Consider the following 23,651-nt stretch of genomic DNA (forward strand, 5'->3'; position numbering starts at 1 on the left):
GCCCCTGCCCTCCCCACACTTGCACCAACTGCTCTGGGGCCATAGGAATGCTGCTGCTACCCACCATCCTGCTTCTGGTAGTGTGGTCTCCATTTTGTACACTCTGTGATTTGTCCAGCTCTAATCTAATAAAAGTATGTAGAACCAACCAACCTGCCTGCCTGTGCTGCTCTCTGGGGACTTCCACGGGGACCCGGGTGGGGACCCACGCGTGAGACCGCACGTGTGTTGCTCCCCCAGCCCTGGCGTTAGCGGGGGCAAAGAGGAGGGGGAGGCCCCTGCGTGTTTCATTCCCGCTGTGGCCCCCTCTACCTCTCCGGGGAAAGGGAGGGCACCGTGGGGAGGCGCTGGGGCCCGCGCGGCCTCCGGCGGCTCCGTCCCCAGGGGCGCCCCGCGCGGGCCCCAGCGCCGACTACATTTCCCAGCAGCTCCCGCGCGCATGGCGGCTGCCCGCCCGCTTCCCGGCGGCCCCCGCGCGCGCCGCCGTCCCTTCCGCCTGGCCGCTCCGCCGGGCTCCGTGTGGCGGCGGGCCCGGGTCGGGCTCCGCGGCCGCCATGGCGTCGTGCGCCGACATCCTCCGCAGCGAGTTCCCCGACCTGGACGGCGAGCTCTTCGCTTACGTGACGGGTGAGCGGCGGCTCGGCGTCCCTCCCCGCCGCCGCCTCGTGTCGCGACACGCGGCCGCTATCGCGACACGCGGCGGAGTCGCCACGGGGTGGGGGTGAGGGCGGAGTCGCGACACGCGGGCGGAGTCGCGACACGGGGCGCGCGGGGCTCTGCAGGCGGCGCGTCGCCCGCAGGGATCCTGCACGGCGGCAGCGCCGACTTCGAGAGCGTGGACGACCTGGTGGAGGCGGTGGGCGAGCTGCTGCGCGAGGTGTCGCAGGACGCCAAGGACGACGGCGCCATCCGCGACGTGTGCGAGCGCCTCTTCAACACGCTGCAGCTGTAAGGGACCCCGGCCCGGCACGGCACGGCATGGCACGGCACGGCCCCGCTGCCACCCGGCCTCACCCTCCTCCTCCTCCCACGCAGGGACGAGCGCAGGGCCCAGGGCTGCAGCCAGGTGCTGCTCGACGCCCCCATCCAGCTCTCCCAGATCACCGACAACTACGGTGAGTGGCCCCCTGGCACCCCGGCTTCACAGGGAGGGTTCCAGGTCTGTCCCCACAGGGACGCTTGGTGGGGACAGGTTGGGATGCCCCTTTTCCAGGCTCGCCTCCCTGTGAGAGTCGTTTCCAGCCCCTGGCTGCTTGCAGGGGGAGAATTGGAAGGGCGGGAGCCTCCAGCGCTGACTGGAGCCTCTCTGGGCCGCGTTTTCACTCTACGACTCTTTGCAGATGCCAGCGTGGACCTGTTGCCAGGGCTGTTGCTGAAGAGAGACCAGACCTCGGTGAGCGGAGGGCCGGGACGTCCGTGTTGCCGCGCGCTCTGCCTGACTGCAAGCCGGGAACGCGGGCGCCCGCTCCCCGCGGCCTCGGCAGGGGCCGGGCAGGGGGCCGCCGCGGCGGGGCCCGCGGCTGTGCGCCCACGGCTGCGCTGCCGCTTCGGAGCGTCGCTGTGTTGCGTGAAACTGGTTGCTCTCAGTGCGGTGAAGAGGGTCAACAGGAGTTAACAACGCACTGATTCACAGCGTCTATTTTGCTATAACGTAGTAATGAGCTTCCAAGTGTGGCTGATGCAGAGGTAGTGCTTGGAGCGCAGCCTTGTTGACTTCCTAAGGGCCTTTGGCTCCTGCTGCCCGGCCTTTGAGAAATCAGAACTTCCTATCATTGACTTCATTGACTTCATATCATACTGTGGTTAATGATTAGGTGTCAGGATGTTGGAAATGGGGAATGAGCGTGGAGCAGGGAGCCGCCCTTTTCCAGAGAGCTGCTGCAGGGAGACTCTAAGTCCTGCTTTGGAGTGGCTGTGGTTGCTGGGGATTTGAGCAGCAGAGAAGTTTGGAAACTTCTGTGTGGCCTATGGGAAATGAGAACATCTTTGCTAGTGGAAATGTGTACGTAGTCAGGATGACTGGGTTTCCTTCTGCATTGGACACGTGTGTTTTTGGGAGGTGCAGGAATGCATCTGCGAAGCAAAGATGGAAAGAGCTTTACAGGCTGGGGGCGTTTCTCCACCAGGTAGGTTGCTTGGGGAGCCCTCCCTTCGTGGGGTAACGTGCTGAGCACAGGAACTCGCAGCTTGGAGACTGAGACCTAATGTGATCCCTGCAGGTCTGAATGGGGATGTTAGGCAAGAGCTGGATGTGTTGCTTGTTTTGGCATTGGAGTAGTTGTTCCTGGGTTCGCTGACTGGTTCTTGTGTCCATGGCTCCAAGGGGATGTTCAGAGAAACTGGAAAAGATTCAGGGAATGCCCAGGGGAGCCTCTCAGTTTTTTGGAAGACAGGCCACAGATTTGAGGCCAGAGATTTGGGAGATTTGAGGACTTCAGCTTAGTTTACAGGATGATTCAGTCTGTTTGTAGGAACTGGGCTACAAATGCAGCAACAAGGCGCTCCTCAGTCTAGCATGCAGGTCTGTAACATGCTCCAGTGGCCTAGAAATATATAGGAGTGTTCTTGGTCAGCCACAAATATTTGACTTGACACAGGAATAAGCTGGAGTGTCTGCAAGCCTAGCCAAGGCCAGAGGCCAGATTAAAACAGTTGGCTCCTTCTTACCTTCAGACTTAATTAGGTGCTTTTCGTCTCTGTCTTGATTGATCTACTGCCTAACTTGGTTTTGTCCCAAATGGGCTAGAGTTTAACATGCTGGGGAAAGGAAATGCATGATGTCCAGGGAGGTGTAGGGTACAGACCAGGCACTGGACCAGGGCAGGTTCTAGCAGCAGAAGTGACTTGGCTGACCCAGGCTCCTGAAACGAGAGAAAGTGGCTGTGAAGAAGAGCACAGGGTTGCAGTCAGCCAAACCTTTTGCCTTGCTTAGGCAGAACTGTTGTATGTAAGAAGTTAAGTTCGTTCCTGAGCCAACTGCCGAGCCTGATCAGCTTCCCTAACTTGTACTTGAATCTGTCCCCGCTCCCCTGTCCTGCCTCCCTCCTGCCCCTCCAGGCACGGGGGATTGATCTCTCCTTTCTTGCAGTCGGGTTCTCTGGACATCTGCTGAAGATGCCCTCTGTTCTTTAAATTCTATTCCTTGTGCCCTAGGTGGTAAATGCCAAGAAACTGGAAAAGGCGGAAGCTAGGCTGAAAGCCAAGCAGGACAAGAGGATGGAGCGGGATTCCCTAAAATCTTCCGGTCCTCTGTGAGTACAAAGGGTGCCTGGGAATGCCCCCAGCCAGCTGACTGTGCTGGAGCTGGAGCTTTCCTGTTAAACTCCCTTCTCTGCCTCCTGCCTGCCTGCAGGGTCCTTGAGGAGGCATCTGCCAGCCAAGCTGCCAGCAAGAAGGAGACCCGCATGGAGTCATCAGGCAAGAACAAGTCATATGATGTGCGCATCGAGAATTTCGATGTGTCCTTTGGCGAGCGGTGAGTGCAGATGGCCCTGCCTGGGCTTTCAGGCTGGGGTAATGAGACCGCATCAAAGTGGTTGGGAATGACAGAGGGTGTGGGAAGGCTCTGGGAGCAGGCTGGACCCCCCTAATCCTGTTGGCTCCGGGCAGGAAAAGCCTTCACGGGTTGCTTGGCTCCTCTACAGCCTGAAGTCTGCTTGGGGCAGGCGGCTGCTGGTTGCCTCCTCCTCCACAGGACACTCTGAGCAGGAGCTGCCTGCCTGTTTTCCCGCCTCAGGGTGTTACTTACGGGAGCGGAGCTGAACCTGGCGTTCGGACGGCGCTACGGGCTGGTGGGCAGGAACGGGCTGGGCAAGACAACGCTGCTCAAGATGATCGCGAGCCAGAGCCTGCGCATCCCCTCGCACATCAGCATCCTGCACGTGGAGCAGGAGGTGGTGGGCGACGAGACGCCAGCCCTGCACAGCGTGCTGGAGTGCGACACCACTCGCGAGAGCCTGCTGCGGGAGGAGAAGGAGCTGACTGCCAGGGTTAATGCTGGCAGGTGAGATGGGGCGTCTGGGGTTTCAGCCCTCCTATGGTCTTTTGGCTGTAATGGTTTGGTCTGAGATCCTGCTCTTCCGATGGAAGGCTCCAGCAGGGCTGCATTTCACCCACTTTAGTCCTACCTGGGGAGATCAGCCTCCCCCACCACCCAAACCTTGACTTCAGTCAGTCCCACGTGCTCCTCTTTGTCCTTCTCCAGGGGAGAAGGGACGGAAGGTGCCAGACTATCGGAGATCTATGCAAAGTTGGAGGAGATCGAGGCAGACAAGGCACCAGCAAGGTGAGACAGTCCTGCAGGCACTGCTGCCTGTCTGTTTGTATCACCAGAATGTGGCAGTGGTTTGGGGTATGCCGTATAGCAGAGTGCCCCCGACAGTGGCCGTGGGTTTGGTAGCTTGGTCTGTGCTCTGCAGCTACATGGTGTAGGTGAGTTGCAGTTCTCCCCCTTTTCTCCAGGGCATCTGTCATTCTCGCTGGACTGGGCTTCAACACAAAGATGCAACAACAGAAAACCAAGTAAGTCTCTGGGCGTCAAAATATAATGGGTCTGGAGAGATCCTGTGTCCCAGCCATTGGCCTTGGTGGCCAGCAGGGTTATTTCTCTCCTAGCAAAGCCCCAGGCGCTGCCATGGCTGTGGCTTGGCCTGACGCACAGAGAGCAGCTGTAACTGGGAGGGGAGCCCAGCAGGAGGCTCTGGGTCTGTTCCTGCCCTTTTGGTGCAGTCTCCTGCCTGGGGGGTGCCAAGCCAGCTGCCTGCTGGCCTGGGGAGGAGCTGGGCCTGGCAGGACTCGTGCCGTGCCCATGGACAACAAGCAGAGATAAGAGGGCTGTGGAGGAGTGTGGGAGCAGACAGCCTGGCAGGCAAGCAAACTCAGAGTTTTTCTACATTAAGCACTAACATCCCCTATGTGCAACCTCTTCTCTCCTCAGAGAGTTTTCCGGAGGCTGGAGAATGAGACTGGCTTTGGCCAGAGCCCTTTTTGCTAGGTATGTGCCCAGGTGTTTGTGCCAGAGCTTTAGCATGGGGTGCTCTCCCTGCTGTCAGAAGTGCAGGGGAGCTGCCTGGGGGGTTCTCACAGCTCAGCTTGGAACGGGGGGAGTTTGAGGCATTGCAGCTCTGTGTGTGTCGTAAAACGTGCTCTGCGTTAACCCTCTGCTGTTTTTCCTTCTGATGCCTGTGTCTTGCTTTTCCTAGGCCAGATCTCCTTTTGCTGGATGGTAAGTTGATACTGTGGATCTCCTGCAGCACTGCTGCTGGACCTGCCCGTGCCCTTGCTGGCGTTGGGAACGGAGCGTGGCCTTTAACTCCCTGCCCAAAATAGCCCTGTGTGACACAGCCGGCGATAGCAGGGCTGTCAGCGCTCCCCTGGCACGGTAGGGACAGAGCTGGGACCATCAGGAGCTGTGAAATCACTCAAGCAACCACTTCCACTGAGCTCAGCAGATGCTCATCTTGAGGGACTGCCCCATGCCTCAGTAAGGGGATCAACATGTCATCCTGCCCCAGACAGTCCCCTTCTCCCCTCTGTCCCCTTGATGGGATCCTGGCTTCCGGCTGACTGCAAGGGGAAATTCATTTTGCTGCAGGGAATGAGGCAGGAGGCATCACTGGAGCTGGGGCTCAGCTGGTATCCTGCAGAGGTGCCCAGCTTTGATGTGGAGCGCTGAGTTAGACACTGCTGCAGGGTGTCGGGTGCCTGTATTGGCTGTGGGGAACATCCCTGGCTGATCCCTGGCCCTCAACACACCTGCATTCACGAGTGCCCCTGAACTGTGGAAGAAGCTCTTCCTCCTTGGGATGCCAATCACTTGTCCTTCCTGCGTAAAGATACGTGATGCAGCCATCCTAATTCCTCCTGACCTCAGTGCTTTTCGCTTTTCCCTTAGAGCCAACAAACATGCTGGATGTGAGGGCCATTTTGTGGCTGGAGAACTACCTGCAGGTATGGGGGTGACAGGAGGCCCTGGGGCAGTGCAAGGCTCACTCAAGGCTGCTGTGCTAAAGCACAGAGTTGCTCAGGTGTCCCTGTCTCCTGCAGACTTGGCAGTCAACCATCCTAGTGGTATCCCACGACAGGAACTTCCTGAATGCAGTGGCCACAGACATCATCCACCTGCACTCCCAGCGGCTGGACACGTACCGTGGGGACTTCGAGAACTTCCTCAAGATCAAGGAGGAGCGACTGAAGAACCAGCAGCGAGAGTACGAAGCCCAGCAGCAGTACCGCGAACATATCCAGGTACTGGGAGAAACCAGCAGTGTCTGGGCACTGTTCTCCTAGTCTTGTTCCTTTCCCCATACTTCTAGTGAGCCTCTCAAGTTGCCCTGCTTCCAGGAATCTCTGCTCTTTGAGCTTTTGCTGTTGCCCAGTCTTGAGAGGACTGTGGAAGCGGCTCTGGTGTTGCAGGAGGCTCAGCAGCAGAGCAGCGAGGCCCAGGCCAACAGGCTGTGACTGTGATGCTCTTCCCTGCTAGGTATTCATCGACCGCTTTCGCTACAACGCAAACCGGGCGTCCCAAGTGCAGAGCAAGCTCAAGCTGTTGGAGAAGCTGTGAGTGCCTGTTCCTTTTCTCTCCTCTCTGGAGATGGGTCAGGGGCTGTGATTATAGAGAGAAACAGATGCTCCAAGGGGGCTTGAAAGATGATGTGTATCCAGAGGGTGGGAGTGGTTTGGGCTCTGGGTGCCCTGTCTCTGATCAGAAGCTTTTGTTGGGATAAGACTTTGTGGGGCTGGAAACTGTATTCAGGATTCTGGTGGGGAAAAGAGCCACCATGCAGCACATCTTAGTTCTGTGTTTTCTTCTCATGTAGGCCAGAGCTGAAACCTGTGGACAAGGAGTCTGAGGTGATAATGAAGTAAGTGATCCTGAGCACTTGCTTGGAGGGCACTGACTCTACTCGTGATGTGAGCTGCTCCTGGGTCTTGTCCCAGCTGGGATAACCACCGCTTCCTGTGGGTCAGCCTTGTTCTGACATGGAGCCTAGAGAGAATCCTGCCTTCAGACTTAGCTTGCTTCTGGGGCCAGGGCTGCAGATCCGTGTCCTCTTCTTGTGACTGTCCTTCCCAAGGTCCTTGGGGAGCCTCCCTTAGGGGTCATACCAGTTGTGCTGGGAGCAGGATCTCTCATGTTTCTGGACATCTCTTACCCCTTCCTGCCTTCCCAGGTTCCCTGATGGCTTTGAGAAGTTCTCCCCACCCATCCTGCAGCTAGATGAAGTAGATTTCTATTACGACCCTGATCACTACATCTTCCGTTCCCTCTCTGTCTCTGCGGACTTGGAGTCCCGCATCTGTGTGGTATGTGGAATTGCAAAATAACAGTGGCTACAAGGGACTATGGGAGGTCTGCTCCAACTCCCTGCTCAAAACAGAGGCAACTTTAATGTTAAATTAGGTTGCTCAAACCTTCATCCAGCTGAGTTTTGGACAGCTCAAAGAATGACAAATTCCTCCACCTCCTTGGTGGGGGAAACTGGCTCTGTTGCAGTGCTTTATCATCCTCATCGTGAGGATTTTTTTCCTAGTACCAGTTAGAATTTGTAAGTTCTGTCTGTTGCCCTTTATCCTTTCACTGGACATCTCCGAGAGAGATTGGGTCTATCTTTTCTGTAACTCCCTATCAGTTGAAAACAGCAGCATGGGCTTATGCTGAGTTGAGCCAGGCAGCAGCTTTGTGCTTGGAAATGGGGCTGGGACAAGGTGATCCCTAAAGTCAGGGGTAGGGTAAGAACATATTATAGCACTGCTGTCTGTCCTACTCCTCAGTGGTGGAAGTGCAGCTTCCAGGATGCTGGGAGCCACTGATGAGACTCCCACCTTGCCACCTTCCACAGCTTGATCATCAGTCCCCTGATCTCTGCCCTGCTCTCTGAAGTGCTTTCATTGGTTTCATGTTCTCCAATGCTGCTGCTTCTCTAGGTTGGGGAGAACGGAGCCGGCAAGTCAACCATGCTGAAGATCTTGATGGGGGAGCTGGCACCAGTCAGAGGGATCAGACACGCTCACAGGTAGCCGGTGGGATGGCCTGGGGTGACAGGGAGGAGCAGGGCAGATGGGCTGTGTTGTGGAGTGATAGCTGCCCGAGTGACAGGGACAGCCATGCATGTGCCCCCTCCTGCAGCTGCGGCTGAGAGAGCTCTGGTTATAGGGCCCAGGTATCAATGCCTCGTCTCTCTCATACTGCAGAAACCTAAAGATCGGCTACTTTAGCCAGCACCATGTGGATCAGCTGGACTTGAACATCAGTGCTGTAGAGTTACTGGCAAAGAAGTTCCCAGGTGAGTTGCAGAGATGCCAGGAGATGTGGCCAGCTCTTAGTTCCTGAGCTAGGTAGGGCTGGCATCAGGGCAAAACTAAGTGGGCCTGTGCCACTTCCTTCCCCGTGCAGAGAACAGCACTGGCTGGGTAGAAGGCTCTGTCACTGAAGTACTTTGAGGGGAAACCTTTTGCTCTGGGTCAAGTCCTCATGGCAAGCACAAGTTCAGATGCCTGCCTTGAAAAATAAGCTAGTTTACAGGAGGATTTATCAATCTGTTACAAGCTCTGTGGCCAGCAGCCTGTAGCTCCTGGGCTAGTGCTGCATGATAGCCATGTTTCAGAGGTAGGTATCTGCTTTGTGAATCACTTTGCTTGCCAGTCACAGAACGAGCCATAGCTTTGCCTGACCCCCTCCTTCCAGCTGTCAAAACCTCCAGCTTCCTTCTCCACAACTTGAGATTATCTAACTTGGTGACAGAGAATTCAGGGAAGTGTCACTTGGAGTCAACACAATCAGCTGCCCTGCAGTCCCTGTCCTGGTTGTGTCAGTCAGGTTTCCCCGCAAATCCCCGCTTGGGAATTGCCTGAGCGTGGCTGCTGAATTCCTTCCCTCCCTGCTACCGCCGCACAGGCTGCCTGGCCCTGGCGCAGGACCAGGTCACAGCAAAGGGCTCTGTGTCACACCAGGAGGGCCGGAGGCTCTGGGGTGCTCACGTGCCACAGCTGTGTTGTGACACGCTCTTGCAGGGAGGACAGAGGAGGAGTACCGGCATCAGCTGGGGAGCTACGGTGTCTCGGGAGAGCTGGCCGTGCGCCCTGTTGCCAGCCTGTCTGGAGGTCAGAAGAGTCGAGTGGCCTTTGCCCAGATGACTATGCCCTGGTAATTTTCTCCCAGATGCTGTTAATATTTACATGGGTGCATCCCTGGAAACTGCTTCACTGGGGGAAAGGCAGGCATCGAAGGACCTTCTGCTCTCCGGGAAGCCCAGTCTTCGGGACTTTTGTGGGGAGGGAAGTTGTCACCCTGCGGGGACCGCGTCAAGGAGGCAGATGACTTTCTCCTGCTGCTTTGAGCTCTTGGGTGCTGCAGAACTGGGCAACACTGATCTTGGGGCCACGCAAATGCCTGTGGCTCTGAGTAGCTAGAGCAGTAGCCTGGATTCCTGCCCCGTGCAGGGGTTCTTGCAGCACTAAGGGGTGCAGATTCAGCCTGGGTTTGTCCCTGTGCAATCCTCAGAGTTGCCTTCTCTTCCAGTCCGAACTTCTACATCCTAGATGAGCCGACAAATCACCTGGACATGGAGACCATTGAGGCACTGGCAAAGGCACTGAATAAATTCCGGGTAAGATTCTCTAAGTGAGATATCTCGTTTTTCTCAACACTCCCTGCAACCTCTGGCTTGGGTTGCTTTGTATCTCAGCCAACGTGGTAGCCTCAAGTCCCTGGCAGATGGTGGGGAGAATCTGTTGCATTTTGGCCATAGCTGTTTGTCCTGGTATGGGGTTTGCTTCATGTATGAACTTTGGCACCTTGTCCTCCATCTTGGCCAGTCTGTGATTTCTCATGTGCTTCTGTGTTGTTGCATGCAGTGCGCAGCCCTGCCCTGATGTCCTTTGGTTATTCCTTAAACAAAGCTCGTTTTGATCTCCAGACTCAGCTTGCAGATGCCACAGTGATGCGCCGAAATCTTTCCATTTTGGTGTCCAGGTTGGGTTCGTTTTCCTACAACAGAAAAGCTTAATTGTCATTGAAAGGGATCTCCAGAGATTTCTGGTCCATCCCTTTATTTAAAGTAAGGCCTGCTTGGATGAGGTTGCCCAGGGCCTTGTGCAGTCAGCTTCACACTGTTACTGACTCCACCTGGGATCTCTGTCCTTGAGGCTTAGCAGAGATCTGCACAGCCAGTAAGAAACTGCACTTGCTCCAAGAAGCAAAGCAAAATATGTTCTTGCTGCATGTGCAAGAACATGTGTTCTATCTATCCTACCTGCAAGAAGGAGATTCCAGGCACTGCTGGAAAAGCAGGAGTTCTCTAGAGCTTTTCCCTGAAAGGGGTGAAAACCTGACATCCTCTGCAGCCAGACTGGTCCTCTTCACATCACCGTGAGCTGGATCCCAGCTTGTGCTAGAGCCCTGGGTTGTGGTCCACTAAGTAAGTCTCCCTGCGTTGTGCTTCCACAGGGCGGTATAATCCTGGTGTCCCATGACGAGCGCTTCATCCACCTGGTGTGCCAAGAGCTGTGGGTATGCGAGAATGGCACCGTGACGCGCATCGAAGGAGGCTTCAACCAGTACAGAGACATCCTGACGGAGCAGTTCCGGAAGGAGGGTTTCCTATAAAGAAGGCGGGAGCGGGACTGCACGAGCGGGCTGGAGTGCCAAGCTCGGCCCCCTCAGTGTCTGTCCGAACTGTGCCTGGCAGAGCGCTGAGGACGCCGCTGTCCCCATGGATCGTCAGCCGTGCCATCAAACTGCCATCTGAACTGCCCTCCCCTCCCGGGCCTGGAAGAAAGGAACGGGACAGCCCCTGCGCAGCTCTTCTGCCTGGCCTGGCCGGGCAGAGCGGGAGGAGAGCAAGGGGCCTGGCACGGTGCGTGGCCGGGGACACGCGGCGGGCATCGCTCGTAACGGGCACCGCCTGCGTGGCGCTCCCGAACGCTGCTGCGGGCCTGGCCGCTCCGGCTCAGCCCCTGGAAATGCTACACCTGGAGCTGCTGCTCTGCTGGGATGAGGGAAGCAGTTTGGACCTCCCGCATCCCTGCTTTAACTCACAGTGCCCTGAAGGGCAGGAGGGCTCTCCCCTGTTTTTTTTTTTTTTTTTTTTTTTTTTCTGCCCATGCTTTTTTTTTTCTTTTTCTCTCCAACTGGCTGAACACCAGTCAGATTCCTGTAAAATGTTTCCCCTCTCTGCTCTTAATACACTGCCCTCCCCTCCGCCACCCTAAGAGGGGAACGAGGCCTTTGCTGCTAATGGTGACCCTGTCTTTTCACTTGGGGCGGGTTTGGTTTGTCGTTCCCTTTCCCAGCCTGGTGTTTGTGTCACCGAAGGGGAGATCCTGCCTTGGCCCGGGGCCTGGGCCGCATCCACGCACCCTTTCCCCCGCAGGCCTCGATCCCCGTTGCCTCCCTGCCTGCGTTTCATTTCAAAGCCATGAAACGCTCTGCGTTGCGGGCTGCGAGGGGCCGCACTCCCTGCCGATCAGCACAGCGGTTGCAGTGTAAATAAAACCGGGGCGCAGCGGGCGCAGAGCCTTTCCTTTCCTCAGCATGCAGGGCTCCAGTGGGGCCGGAGCTGCTTCCTAGCGGCCCTGGCAGTCCCTGGGCTTTGGAAAAACGGATGTGGGTTGGGGTAGCAGGAGCGGCGCGGGGGCCGCGGGAGGGAGCCCCGCGTGCCCGGCGCTGCGTGCCCCGGTGCCCGGTCCGTGCCGGGCCGCGCGGGTGCCCGTGCCCGGTGCTGGCCCCCCGGGGGGAGCGGGCGCGCTCCGGCTCCGCTTCCCGCGGCCGCCCCGCGCCGCCCGCCCCCCGCCGCGCCCCGCCCCGCCGCCACCAGGTGGTCCCGCCCCTGCGGCCGGGGCGGCGCTCGCAGCCTCGCTCCGGCCGGCGGCACCGAGCGCGCCCCCCTCCCTCCCTCCCTCCGCGGCTGCCTCCCGCCGCCCGCACCGCCCGCGGCATGAGCGGGGAGGCGGCAGGTGAGGGCCGCGCCGCCGCCGCCCCCCCCGGCGCGCCGCCCGCGCGGCCCCGCTCCCGCGGCGCGCCCCGCTCCGCCGCCGCCAGCCCCGTGCCCAGCCCCGGCTCGCCCGCGCGCGACGAGGTGAGGCCCGGCCCGGCGCGGTTCGGTTCGGTACGGCCCGGCCGCGGGGCCTCCGCTGCCCCGGGCGGCGGTGTTGGCGGGGGAGGGGCGGCGGAGCGAGTGTGAGTGTGAGTGTGCCCGAGCGCGGCCGCGTGGTGCTGCCCGCGGGGGGCTGGGTGAGTGTGCGGGGGGGCGCCGCGTGCGAGGGAAACTTGTGTGCGGGGGTGGTGCTGGGGGTGCGGGGTGTGTGTGTGTGTGTGTGTGTGTGTCTGAGTGTGTGTGTGAGTGTGTGTGCGCGCGTGGTGCGAGAGTGCCCGGGGCGGGGGTGCCTGGGGGTAGCGCTGTGTGTGCGCGCGCGTGTGTGTGTGTGTGTGCGCGTGTGTGCAGGGGGTTGTGCGAGGGTACCCGGTGAGTGCGGGGGGGGAAGTGCAGCGATCGCGGTGTGTGTGTGCGGGATGGGGGGTGCCGGGGGGGGTAGCGCTCTGTGTGTGTGTGTGTGTGTGTGTGTGTGTGTGTGTGTGTGTCGGGGGGCTGTAGCGGGGTGCGGGGCGGGAGGCTGTGCCTGTTTCCGGCGGTGCGGGGCCGCGCCGGGTGCGGGTGCCCCGGGCTGGGGAGGCGCCGCGGGGGTGTCGGCGGGTTGTGCGGGGCCGCCCGCTGCGTGTGTGTGTGTGTCGTGGGGGTGGGGGGAGGCACTGCCTGTTCTCTGTGTGTGTGTTGCGGTGTGTGTGTGTGGAGGGGGGTGTTGTGTGGCGGTGCCGGCTCTGTGTGTGTCGGGGGGGTTGTGTGGCGGTGTCTGGTGCGTGTGTATGTCCAGGGCGGGGGTAGCCGTGTGGCTGCCCGGGCGGGGGTGTGTGGAGGTGCGGGGGGACACACGAGTGTGTGTGTGTGTGTGTGCGGCTGTACCGCGTGTGTGTGCGCGCGGTTGTGCCGTGCGCGCGGGGGGCTGCGGCCCCTCCCGGGGCGGCCGGCTCGGGGCAGGACCGGGAGCGCGGGCGCCATCTTGGGAGCCATCAGGTGCCGGGCCGGGACCCCTCGTGTCCCCCCCGCCGCCGCCCGCGCGCGGGGCCCCTCGCGGGGGTGACGGGGAAGGGCCGCGGTGCCGGGGGGGATCGCGGGGGTGTCGCGCGTGGCGGGGGCTCGCGAGGCGGGGGCGCACGCGGGGCGGCGGGAGGGTGCCGGGGGGGCTGGCGCTGTGCGGGGTGCCCGCTCCCCGCAGCGGGTGTGTGTGTGTGTGCGGGGGGGGTTCAGCCGGGTGAGCTCGTGTGTGTGCGGGGGGGGCTCAAAACGGCGGGCGGTCTCGGTCCCTCCTGGCTGTTGGGGGCCTTGGGAACCGCCGGAGCAGAGGGGGCTGCTCCCGTGGGGCAGGGGCTCCCCGAGGTGCCCCCGCGAGCGGTGCGGGGTGGGCAGGCTCCCCCGTCCCCCATCGCTGCCCGCGGCCGGGCGGCCACGCGCCGGGCGGCCGAGCTCCCTTCGCACAGGAGCCTCCCGCGCCCTGCGCGCAGCCCCTGCCCGTGCCGGCCTTCCCGGCTCGTGCCAATTCGGTAGTTAACCCCGGCAGTTCCTCCCCTTGCCCTGTGTAAAGCGGAGAGGAGGAAGAGGCCCCGAGCAGCGGGGCTCTGGCTGCGCTTTCGCTCGGGGCCTCCCGCACCGCTGCCCCGTCGGGGCGTCCCTGCCGCCGCCGCGGTGCCCGCGGCTCGCTGGGGATCTCCGCAAGGGCCCCGAGCCCCGGCCGTGGCTGCGGGGTGCGTTGCCAGCCAGCCGGCTGCACTCCGGTGCCCCTCGCCGATGGAAACGTGGTGGTGGGATTAGCCTGGCTGGGCCCTAGGGGGCTCGTGCTTTGCTGTTTCGCTAAATACCTGTTGCTGGCTGGGGTGGGCTGGTGATTTTCCACCCTTTGTCTCTGGGGCTCGCTGTGCAGCGGGATCCTGGTGCTTCCCTGGGAGGGAATCCTTTCCAGTGGATCCCGTCTCCGGCTGCTATTCGGCTGTGAGAGCCGGAGGGCATTCAGCAAGGGTGGGTCCCCAGAGTTTAATCTCCAAGACTTTGTCCCCAGCTACACTGAACTCTTCTGGTTAATGCTAGAGTAGCAGGGGAATCCTCAAGCGCTCGATGGGGTCCCAGCTGTGATGGCTTTACTCCTGTGGCACAGAGTCGATGGGCTGTGTGGCTGGGGGTGGATTTCCCCCAGCATCAGGGACCCTGGTGGCTTGGAAACCACAGTGCAGCATGAGCCTGCATTTACTGGGAGTTCCCTCTGATCACTGGGTTTTAAAGGAAAGGACTGTTGCTATCAGGCTAGATCATACATGCGTGAAGGATGGATGTTCGGATGACCTGAGAATCAGGTGCTGGTATAATTGTCCACTAATCCAGGACTGTGTGCTGGGGTTGGTTGTGATATGTTACTTGGTTCCAGTGGAGGCACCTGGAGAGTAATCCAAGTGTCATTTGTTGCAGCCATTGCAGAAGCGACAGAGAACTGTGGAAGATTTCAACCAGTTCTGCACCTTTGTTTTGGCCTATGCAGGCTACATCCCGTACCCTGAGGAGGTAAGCAGGGCTCGAGGGTGCTCCTGTGCTAGGGGGCTCTCTGCCATGGGCAGGCCCAGATCCTTAGCTGTCCTTTTACTGGACAAGGGGGTACGTTGGCCCCTTCCCCTTTTCTGCTGAATATCAGAGCTGTGGTCTCTGGTGCTAGTTCTGCATCTTTCTCTCCTGCAGAATGAGCCCTGGACCCACCGGGGCAGCATGAGTCCCCAGAACAGCACGGGCAGCACTCAGGACAGTGATAGCTGGGCCTCATCCCACTCCTCCGATGGTCACATCCTGGCAGATGACAAGAGGAGCAGGAATGCCATGGCCAAGGGGGCTGTGGACAACAGCCTGTTCATGAACTGTCCTGCCTTCACCACCAGCTTCTATGATGTCAGGCCCCAGCAAACGAAAAGGAAGAAACCGCCAGCAAAGAAACTAATTTTAGAGAAGGAGACAGAGAAGAGAGTCCCACTGAGCACTGGGAAAAGCTGTGGGATTGATCAGGATCGGGCGAAGGAGACGATTGCACTGGGGGGACAGGAGCCTCCCATTAAAGAGCAGGTCTTGGAGCCTTCCATCAACCCGGCTGGGGACCCCCAACCCAATTCCCTCCTGGAGGAGCTGATGAAGGAGGAGAAGGACTGGATGCCTGGAGCACAGGGGACTGAGAAGCCAGCAGGAGACGATCCTCAACTAAAGGAGCACGACCCATGTCCTGGAGGGAGGAAAAGCCCCAGTTCTTGTAGTACCCTGGACCAAAGCGAGGGGGAAGATACAAGCAGAGCAAGTTCTCAGCTTAGTGGTGAGTAAGCAAGCGGGTGTATCTAGGAAGTATGGAGGTGGTATGATGTGCTGTGGTTAATGCCACATCTTGTCCCTGTGCTATCCGTGCTCCCCAGCTGCAGGGAGCGCTTGTAGATAGTCCTTGCCTCTCCCGGGTCCCATACATTAGGGACCTGCGAGAACAGGAGAGGAAAGCCCAGGGAGATGGTCCATTCTTTGGGAGGAACATTCTATTCTATAGACTTGAAACGTGGCTCAAAGTGGGGTGTAGGGGTTCCTTGCCGAGCTGGTCTTTATTTTATCTTTTTCTCTCTAGCTGTTGAATTCTCAGCTGCTCCCAACACCAAAGCAGAAGGTAAGTGGGTGACTCTTCTGTTCAGCCCTGGTGGCACTGGCTAAGACTTGTTTAAGGCAGTGCTGGGGTCTTGGAGGCTTCGCTCCCATGGGACTAGCCTGGCCCCAGCTCTGGAAGTGGCCAGTAAGATGGTTCCTGACTAGTATTTGTCTGTCCCTGAGCAGAGGATGACGCCTGGGACCTGATCACCTGCTTCTGCCTGAAGCCCTTCGCAGGGAGACCCATGATTGAATGTAACGAGTGTGCTACCTGGATCCACCTCTCGTGTGCCAAGATCCGCAAATCCAACGTGCCTGAGGTTTTCATCTGCCAGCGATGTCGCGATGCCAAGCAGGAGATTCGCCGCTCGAACCGAGCTCGGACGGTGCCCCGCAAGCGCTTCTGTGACTGAAGCTCTTCCAGAGAAGGGAGGTCGGGGGTCCTCTTCTTAAGCCGAAGACTGTAGCCCAGTTTGGCGAGACAATCAATGCACAAAGTGATGGTTGAGGGAGGGACAGCCCACGGCGTTCGAGGGCCCCCCGTGCACTTCCAGCTCCTGGAAGCTGCCACGTGCTTCCTCCCTGGGGCTTGTGTTGACCGTGGAGCTTAGTTACCCCAGAGGTGTGGGGGGAAAGGAGGGTGGTCCAGCCATGCACTAGGTCACTCAAACATCTCTGTCCTTGCACAAACCCAGCTCAGTGCCTTTCCCCCTGGGCAGCCAAGGAGAACCTAGCTCCAGTAGTTTCCCTGTGGTGTGGTGGAAGCTTACACTTATCCCAAGATGTGACTCCTCTTCCTCCTTTTTTTCTCACCGTTTTCCTTTCCTTGCCTAGGACTTTCAGGTGGGCTGTGATGGTAAAGCCCCAATGACTCGAGTTCTCCTCCAGTAAGTAGAGCCCAGGCAAACTTCCTTCATGAAGCTCTCTGCTCCCTGGAGAGGGAGGGCAAGGAGTCAGTCCTGCTAACCCCTGAGTTAGCCTGGGCTGCTGTCTTGGAGAAGCTGTCTGATCAGCCTTGTAGGATGCACGGGGCAGATGTTCTTTTTGTCCCACAGTGCTCCTGGTTTTGGTTGCTGCGCCTGAGGCCTCAGGATAGTTTTGATAGGTCAGGAACAGAGCGCAGCAAAAGTGTTGGGTAGCACAGGTCAGTGGTTTGCCCCCATCCCTGACTGAGCTCTGAGGTACTGCAGTTGTGTATGTACCCACTGAGAGCCACTGTAAATAAGTTGTGGAACAACCTTTTAGCCTATTACCAAGGCAGTTCTTGCTAACGAGTCCTCCCTGGTTTAGATTTTTCCAGTTGCACTGAAGTCTCCTGTGTGAAAGGGACATGGGATTTGTGGTAGGGGACTTGAACAGTTATCCTCAAAGTTGGCCACAGGTAGGGGCTTGGGAGCCCTTTGGAAGGCAGGAGCAGGAGAGTGTTCCAGTTAGTTTTCCATATTTTCCACTTGCAGATTAAAGCAGTTGAATCTTGTGCCCTGTGGCTGTCTCCTGCGTGCAGGTCTGTGTGGTGAAACACCTGCTTCAACGTCAGCTGGATGCTGAGACCTGCACTCAGAGATCGCCAGGCACAGGCAGGGCTGTGTCTCCGGGCTGCCCTGCCTTGCAGAGCGCTGTTTTTCTCCTGGGCACATAGAGTGAAAGCTGGTGTCCCACCAAGAGTGGGCCTGGAGCCCTTCTGCTATGCAACTGCTGCTCCCAAGACACGGGACGTGCCCTCACCAGGCCCCTTGTAGGTTCCCGAGTGGAAGGTGATCCCCGCGGCCTTCCTGCCTGCGAGCGGTGCGTGTGTGATCCCCGCAGCCCCGTGCGCACCAGCTCTTGGACCTCACCTCCTGCCTCCCCACGAGCCCTCCAAAGAGCCTGGCCCACGTGCCTTCTGCACCTTCTGCGGGGCACACAGCCCCGCTCCTGTCCTGGGGACACTTGGCTCAGCCCTTGGCTCTCTGCTGGCCAGCAGGGCATAGGACAGTCCGGATTTGCCAATCTTGTGGCTTTTTTTCTAAACTGGGTTCTTTCCTACTTGCACATCTGGTTACCGTGGGACCACAGCTGGGGGAGGGTGTGGGGCAGCTGCCTGTCGCTCAGCACCCCCACGCTGGTCCTGTGCCTCTCTCCTCCTGTGGAAAGCCTGGGCCCCAAAAGTGCTTTATGTTTTTATAGTTACTTTGTATTGATATGTAAAATAGCAAATTCTGGTCCTTGCCCTGTGGAGTGTGGCTGGAGTCATCTGTATATAATAAAGTACTTTTGCCATAACTTTACTGTCTTCAGCATGATTCTGTGGCCTCTCTGTAACCTTCCTCTGGGCCTTCTAAGAGTTTCCCGGGCTCCATGTCGTCTGCTGTGGCTGCCCCCTCGGGGGCTCAGAGGTGAGGCTGGGGCTCGGGGAGGCTGGGGAGATGGAGGGCTGGGATGGCAGCTCGGGAGGTGAGGGGGAGCGGGACGCGATGGAAATGGGAAAGCCGGGGTCGGTTTGGAAGGACTGGAGGGGACGGAGTGTTGGCAACGGGACCCCCGGCGGACACAGCCCTGCAAAGCAGATGCCACCTACACCCCAGGCTGGACTGGAGCTCCATGTGACTTTGCCAAGTGGTTTCCTCTGCCCAACTGCTTGAAGGTCTCGTCCCCGCAGCAGCGCATGGCTGGGTGTGAGGCCTGTCCCCAAGTGCCACCACCCAGCCCTGCGCTTCCCTCCAGGAAAGCACGGCTCCCTCCCAGGCCAGCGCTGAAGGGCACAAGTGACAGCACTGATCCAAGTAATGCTTTATTTAACAGAGAAGGTGCCGTTGGTAACGGCACAGTAGCTGCCTCCTTTCCCTGCCGCAGAGCTCGGGAAGGTTTTACAGGAACATCTGGGGGTTTGTGATCACGGAGTCAACCTCTTGGGCTCTGTCTTCCCAAATTTGCAGCCAGGTCTCATGGAGCTGCCATTTCAAAGCAAATCCCTCTGCTTCAGGAATGTCATGGGCTGACTCCAAAGGAACAGAAGGTCTGAAGACAGGAAGGGGGCAAATTCCCTTGCTGTGGGTGTTAAGGCACATAATGGTTCAGCTCAAAAGCCGCGGTTTGTTCTCGGGTCTGACAAATCTTCCTTGGCTCTGTGTCCAGTATGGAGTGAAATTTAGTCCTGACAGCAGTTACATTTTCTTTTTTCTTTTTCTTTTTCTTTTTTTTTTTTTTTTGGTCATTCTGTTTTCTCTGCAAAGTAAGCCTGGTATTTCAGCATAGAGACATCACTGGCTTTCCCTGGAGATCCAGATGTGTGCGGGCTTTTATCAGACAGTGTAACAGGCTGAAACTGGAGATGTGATTGGGAGCACAGCGCGGGGCAGTGCTGGGGTTGAGAGCTGGCCTGGCTCCAGGCCACTTTTTCTTCAGCAGGACAGAAAGAAGTCACTACTTGCAGGGATCCTTGTTCAACAAGGGCCTGGCTACTGAAAATTCTTTAATTCGGGCACAGTGTGCTAGGGCTGAGCCAGAGAATGGCCTAAGAACAGCAGAAAATGCAGGCATCATTTCTGTACTAGGGGCCAAAGCTGGGATTAAGCGGACAACCCAAATGTGAGGGAGCAAGGAAGAAGGCTCTATTCTTCCTTGGCCCAGACAGAGCTGCCTGCCTTCTCTTCCAGGTGGGGAATCACCGCCTCAACGTAGAACTTCTCCAGCTTGGGCACCGTCTGCTCCCAGAAGTGGGGATCGAAATCCACAGGCGCCACGGCCGTCTCCCTGTTGGTGTGCACCACGAAGTCGGCGCTCTGGAAGCCGGCGGCCGCGAGCTGGCACTGCACCTGCGTGTAGTAGGGATGATCCCTCTTCAGCGAGTAGGAGTCCTCGCGCAGCTCCAGGCAGAAATCTTTGTCCTTGCAGGCTTCTCTCACCGTCTTGTTTCTGTGCTTGTAGGGACACTTGACCTCCAGTAGCCCCAGGGAATTCCCTGTATCTGCCTCTTTGATGACTCCATCTGGGCTGGCTGCAAGCCACTCTTTCCCTTTGTGGATGAAGAGGCCACAGTCTTCCACCTTCACAGGCCTGCCCATCTTCTGGGACTTGAGCTGCTCGTAGGCCTGCACGGCTGCCTTCTCGTTGCGGATGCCCCACGACATGGCTGGCGTCTGCACCCCAGGGCCGGAGCTCACGACCGCTTTGAGGTACGACTGAGGCACCTCATCCGTCTTCCCATTGGCAAACTTGCTCTTGGCGATCCTGGGCGCCACGGAGGCCGTGATGCGGTTCTTCCGCCACTCGTACCAGGTGGGATTGCTCAGCTGGCCCCGCGTCTCCCTCTCCACTTGCTCGATGTCCTGGCTCTTGAGGGGAGGCAGAAAACTGCCCAAGGCTCCATTGAGGTGAGAGCCAGGAGGTTTCCTTGGGGAACTGGGGTCAGACCTGGCCTGAGCTGTGGCCCCTCTGGCCTCATGTTGCTTCTTCTGGGCTGCAGAGGAGCTGGGGGCGGACGCTCTGCCCTGCTCCCCGCAGTCTCCTCGGGCACCACGGGGTGCTGCGGCTCTCGGCTGGGACGAGCTCGGCTTGGCCTCCGGCTGCTGCTTTGGGACGGCAGCGGCAGCACCCGGGGTGCTCCTGGAGCGGCTCCCTGCGGCCTTGGCGTGGGCAGCAGAGGCGGAAGGTGGCGGCGCAGCAGGGACGGCTTTGGATGCGGTCGTGGCGGGCCGAGGGGATGAGGTGCTGGTGGCTTCTTTCCTGGGTCTCCCCATTGCTGCAGGTGCTGCGGGCATAAAGAAAACCGGGATCAGGTCCCTGCACCCCAGTACCCCGTCCCTGCCTCCCGGCCCGTCCTTCCTGTGCCTGCAGCGAGGGGCACTCGGGGCCTCCAGCGGCCGGGGGGAGCTCGGGGCGGGCAGCACCGGGACTCCCGGGAAGGGCCCGAGGGCGCAGGCCGGGGACAAGCCCGGGCAGGGCCGCGTTCCCGGCCCCGCTCCCCGCCTCGTCCCGGCCCCGCTCCCCGCCTCGGTCCCGGTCCCGGCCCAGGATGCGGCAGTACCGGGGCCGCTCTCACCGCGCTGCCGCCGCCGCCGCCGCTCCCGGAAGCGCGACCCGCCCGCCCCGTCCCACGTGCCCGGGCCCGGGGCGGAGCTGGGGCCGGTCGGGGCGGCGGGGCGGGATGTGGGGCCGGGGCCCGGGGCCCTGCGGGCTCCTCCCGCTAGAGGGAGGCAGCGGCGCGGCCAACCCCCCCGGCCGGGGCAGGACGGCGGCAGCCCCCCGCCTCCCCGGTGTGGGGAGAACCCCCCTTCGGCGGCAGCCACCGGCGCCGGAGACTCGCTTCGATCCTCCGTCCGTCTGTCCATCCCTCCCCCGTCTGCCCGCCCGTGCCACCATCCCCGGGGCTGCGGCTGCGCCCGGGAAGCAGCAGCGCTGGCCGCTCTCCCGGGCCGCTCCAGGGTCCGGCCGCGCTCCGGAGCTTCCCCCAGGCGCTCGCTTCGCACCAGGAGCTGCACGGCCGGGCGCTCAGACCCTGCGAGGCCCCGGGAAGCGCAAGGCGGCCGGGTGCCGGGTAGGACCTTCCTGCCCGGGAAGAGCATTTCCGTGGCCAGGCCCCCCGGTCCCGTTTTAGGCTATTTGCTCGGACTGTGCTAAAGCCATCCGGCTGCTCAGTGCTTTAGGTCTTGGCAGCACCCGTGGGCTGCACCGCTCCGGCCAGCCATATCCCCAGGGATAACGGGGCTCGCCAAACCCGGGACAGGGTAGAAGTGATGTGGCGGGGACACGCAGTCCGTAGCCCTGCCCCAGCTCCCCGAGGCAGTACGAAGCCCAGCGGAGTGGGGTGCTGAGCACTGCACTGGCTCCGGAGGCGTTTGCAGGGTTTGCGTGAGCGGTTGCAGGGCTTGGCACTGCGCGGGGGTTGAAAGTAGTGCCCAGCTTGTCCCAGGGGAGGCAGCTCCGTGGCATCAATCCAAGACTCCCATTTGGAAGCCTTTCTCGGTGTCTGCTTGGCCTAGAAAGAATATCTCGCAGCAAAATCAAAGCCTGCATGTTCGCCAGGGCCAGGGCGGCGCAGGGGGGCCGGCTCCCGCGGTGCCCCCGAGGGTGGCCCAGACCCCTGCAGTGCGTGTCGGGCACGCAGCAACCTGCCGAGGTGGCACCCGTCATGCGTGTAGGGTAATATATAGGTTAGCCGCTATGCTACACTGTGCTGCAGTCGGGAACGACGAGGAAGGGCGGCAGCTCGAGCGAACGCCTCCGGGCGAGACGCAGCGGGATAACACGGGGTGTCCAGCCCAGGGGATGTTCGGGCTGAGGGGCTCATCCAGGGCGGGATATGAGGGGCGGCAGGAGGCGGCGTGTCCCCCCAGCCAGCGGCTCGCACGTGGTCGGCACCGCGGAGGAGGCGGCTGCGGCTGGAGGCAGCAGCAGAGCCCTGTGTGCAGCCGTGGAGCTCAGCGCGGTGGCGAGCCCCAGATCTGCCGTTTTTCCCTGGTGCAACGTGGGGGCGTCGCAGGAGCGGCTGCGTCTGAGCAATCCCCGCTGGGACGCGCTGGGAAGCGCCGGCGGCTCCGCGAGCTTTCCCGTGCGTGGCCCGGCTCGGCCGCGCTCTCCCGGCGGGCTGTTTCGGCACGGTGTCACCCCAGGCTGAGCTGGCACCCCACGTCTCCCCTCTGCTCTGCTGCCCTTCGGGGCTGGGATGTCGCTCTAACGCTCGAGGCTGGTGCGGGTGGATCCCGGGAGAGCGCCCGGGTCTGGGTGCTCGGCTCCGCTCCACGGGCTCCCTGCCCCGTCCTCTCGCCGCAGCCTCGGGACAGCTGAGACCTCTCCTAGCACTGCGGGTTGTGACCCTTGTTAGGCGGCAGCATTAGCCCGGGGGCGTTGGGCCAGCACACGGGGCTTGTGTTTCACCCCGCGCCTTGCCTGGAATAGGAGAGGCGGTACAAACCGGGCCGTCCCGGGCAGCCAAAGCCCCGGCGCACTTGTCTGTGCCGCAGCAGCAGCCGGAGGGCCCGGCGAGGCGGGCGGCCCCAGGGCGGCGGCGCGGGGGCGCGTGTCCCTTTAACGAGGCTGGGCTTGGAGCAGCGCTCGCTCCTGGCACCGGGTAGCGAGGGATGGAGCGGCGGCGCTGACGGAGCCGGCGCCACACGGGAGGCTGCCGCAGGGAGAGGCGGAGGCGCCGGGCACGCAGCGCCCGTCACCGTGCCCCCCCGCCGGGTACCCCAAACCCAGGGCCGCGGCGCAGCCCAGCCCCACGTGCGGAGGAGGCTCCGCGGAGCCGGGCCCGTGGCATCCACAGCCTCCAGGTAAGGGCCCCTTGCCGGCCGGGGCAGGGATGGAGAGGGGTGTCCAAGATCCTGGGGGATCTCCTGCACGGGGGGATGGCACCGCTGTGGGGTGCACAGCTGCCTTGGGGGGTGCCAAGTAGGGGCAAGGGGCAATGAGGCAGCAAGGCCACAAAGGTGCCCAAGTACGGCCAGGTTTAGTAACTGTCATATGTGCGCTGGGATGCAGGGAATCTGTCCTGGGCTAATGGGCACAGTAGAACCCACCACTGGGACATGTCTGTGCCAGCAGGGCTGGGGCCTGTTTCCTGGGGGTGACTGTGCGGGGCGGGTTGAGGCAGGTGGCACCTGCTTTCTGGCACGGGACTGCAGTTTTGCAAGGGGTTGGTGGGCTGGGAGGCGTAAGCCATGGTGCCGACAGAGACCAGTGCCTCGCTCGGGAAGGATGCGCAGGGTGGTTTGGACTGCTCGCTGCCAACTCCCCCCGATGCTGCGGGGTGGCCGGGGGGGTCCCAGGCCTCAGTGCATGTGCTGGCCTGGGTGCACTTGTGCGCTGGGCACCACCTCCCCTGCAGAGAAGTAGCGGAGAAGCGCACGGGAGCATTGGGGACTGCAAAGGGCGATGCCAGGGCAGGGCCATGCCCAGCGCCTGCAGCCTCCGGGGACACTCTCCTCCCGTGGAGAGGCTGCGCGCTGGCCGCGCTGCGCCTGCTTC

At 60.6% G+C, this 23,651-nt stretch overlaps 3 protein-coding genes across 4 annotated transcripts; 2 read left to right on the forward strand and 1 right to left on the reverse strand.

Moving 5' to 3' along the window:
- Positions 1 to 491: 491 nt before the first annotated feature.
- ABCF3 (ATP binding cassette subfamily F member 3) lies at positions 492 to 10,775 on the forward strand. 2 transcript variants are annotated; one of them, XM_088523829.1, is made up of 21 exons: positions 492 to 627; positions 801 to 948; positions 1,036 to 1,115; positions 1,341 to 1,393; positions 3,154 to 3,251; positions 3,353 to 3,475; positions 3,737 to 4,003; positions 4,205 to 4,285; positions 4,462 to 4,521; positions 4,937 to 4,993; positions 5,202 to 5,224; positions 5,894 to 5,949; positions 6,046 to 6,246; positions 6,482 to 6,558; positions 6,819 to 6,863; positions 7,173 to 7,305; positions 7,927 to 8,015; positions 8,194 to 8,285; positions 9,013 to 9,145; positions 9,521 to 9,608; positions 10,448 to 10,775. In XM_088523829.1, exons 1-21 carry the CDS (start codon positions 555 to 557, stop codon positions 10,604 to 10,606), a joined length of 2,136 nt encoding a protein of 711 aa, XP_088379955.1. In that variant the 5' UTR covers positions 492 to 554; the 3' UTR covers positions 10,607 to 10,775. The 2 variants fall into 2 exon arrangements, with proteins under 2 accessions (XP_088379955.1, XP_088379956.1); XM_088523830.1 differs by lacking the exon at positions 4,937 to 4,993 and having other exon boundaries at positions 10,448 to 10,774.
- A 1,161-nt stretch (positions 10,776 to 11,936) lies between these two features.
- On the forward strand, positions 11,937 to 17,184 carry LOC104578247 (PHD finger protein 13-like). The gene is made up of 5 exons (XM_088523811.1): positions 11,937 to 12,077; positions 14,514 to 14,606; positions 14,778 to 15,393; positions 15,691 to 15,729; positions 15,894 to 17,184. Exons 1-5 carry the CDS (start codon positions 11,937 to 11,939, stop codon positions 16,118 to 16,120), a joined length of 1,116 nt encoding a protein of 371 aa, XP_088379937.1. The 3' UTR covers positions 16,121 to 17,184.
- A 2,058-nt stretch (positions 17,185 to 19,242) lies between these two features.
- LOC148594788 (uncharacterized) lies at positions 19,243 to 20,425 on the reverse strand. The gene has a single exon (XM_088523944.1). The coding sequence runs from the start codon at positions 20,423 to 20,425 to the stop codon at positions 19,298 to 19,300; it is 1,128 nt and encodes a 375-aa protein (XP_088380070.1). The 3' UTR covers positions 19,243 to 19,297.
- Between the last annotated feature and the right edge of the window lie 3,226 nt (positions 20,426 to 23,651).

The sequence above is a fragment of the Tinamus guttatus genome, unplaced genomic scaffold (assembly GCF_059628265.1).
Source record: "Tinamus guttatus ecotype Peru unplaced genomic scaffold, ASM5962826v1 Tinamus_guttatus_pri_ptg000198l, whole genome shotgun sequence".
Classification (NCBI taxonomy): Eukaryota; Metazoa; Chordata; class Aves; order Tinamiformes; family Tinamidae; genus Tinamus; species Tinamus guttatus.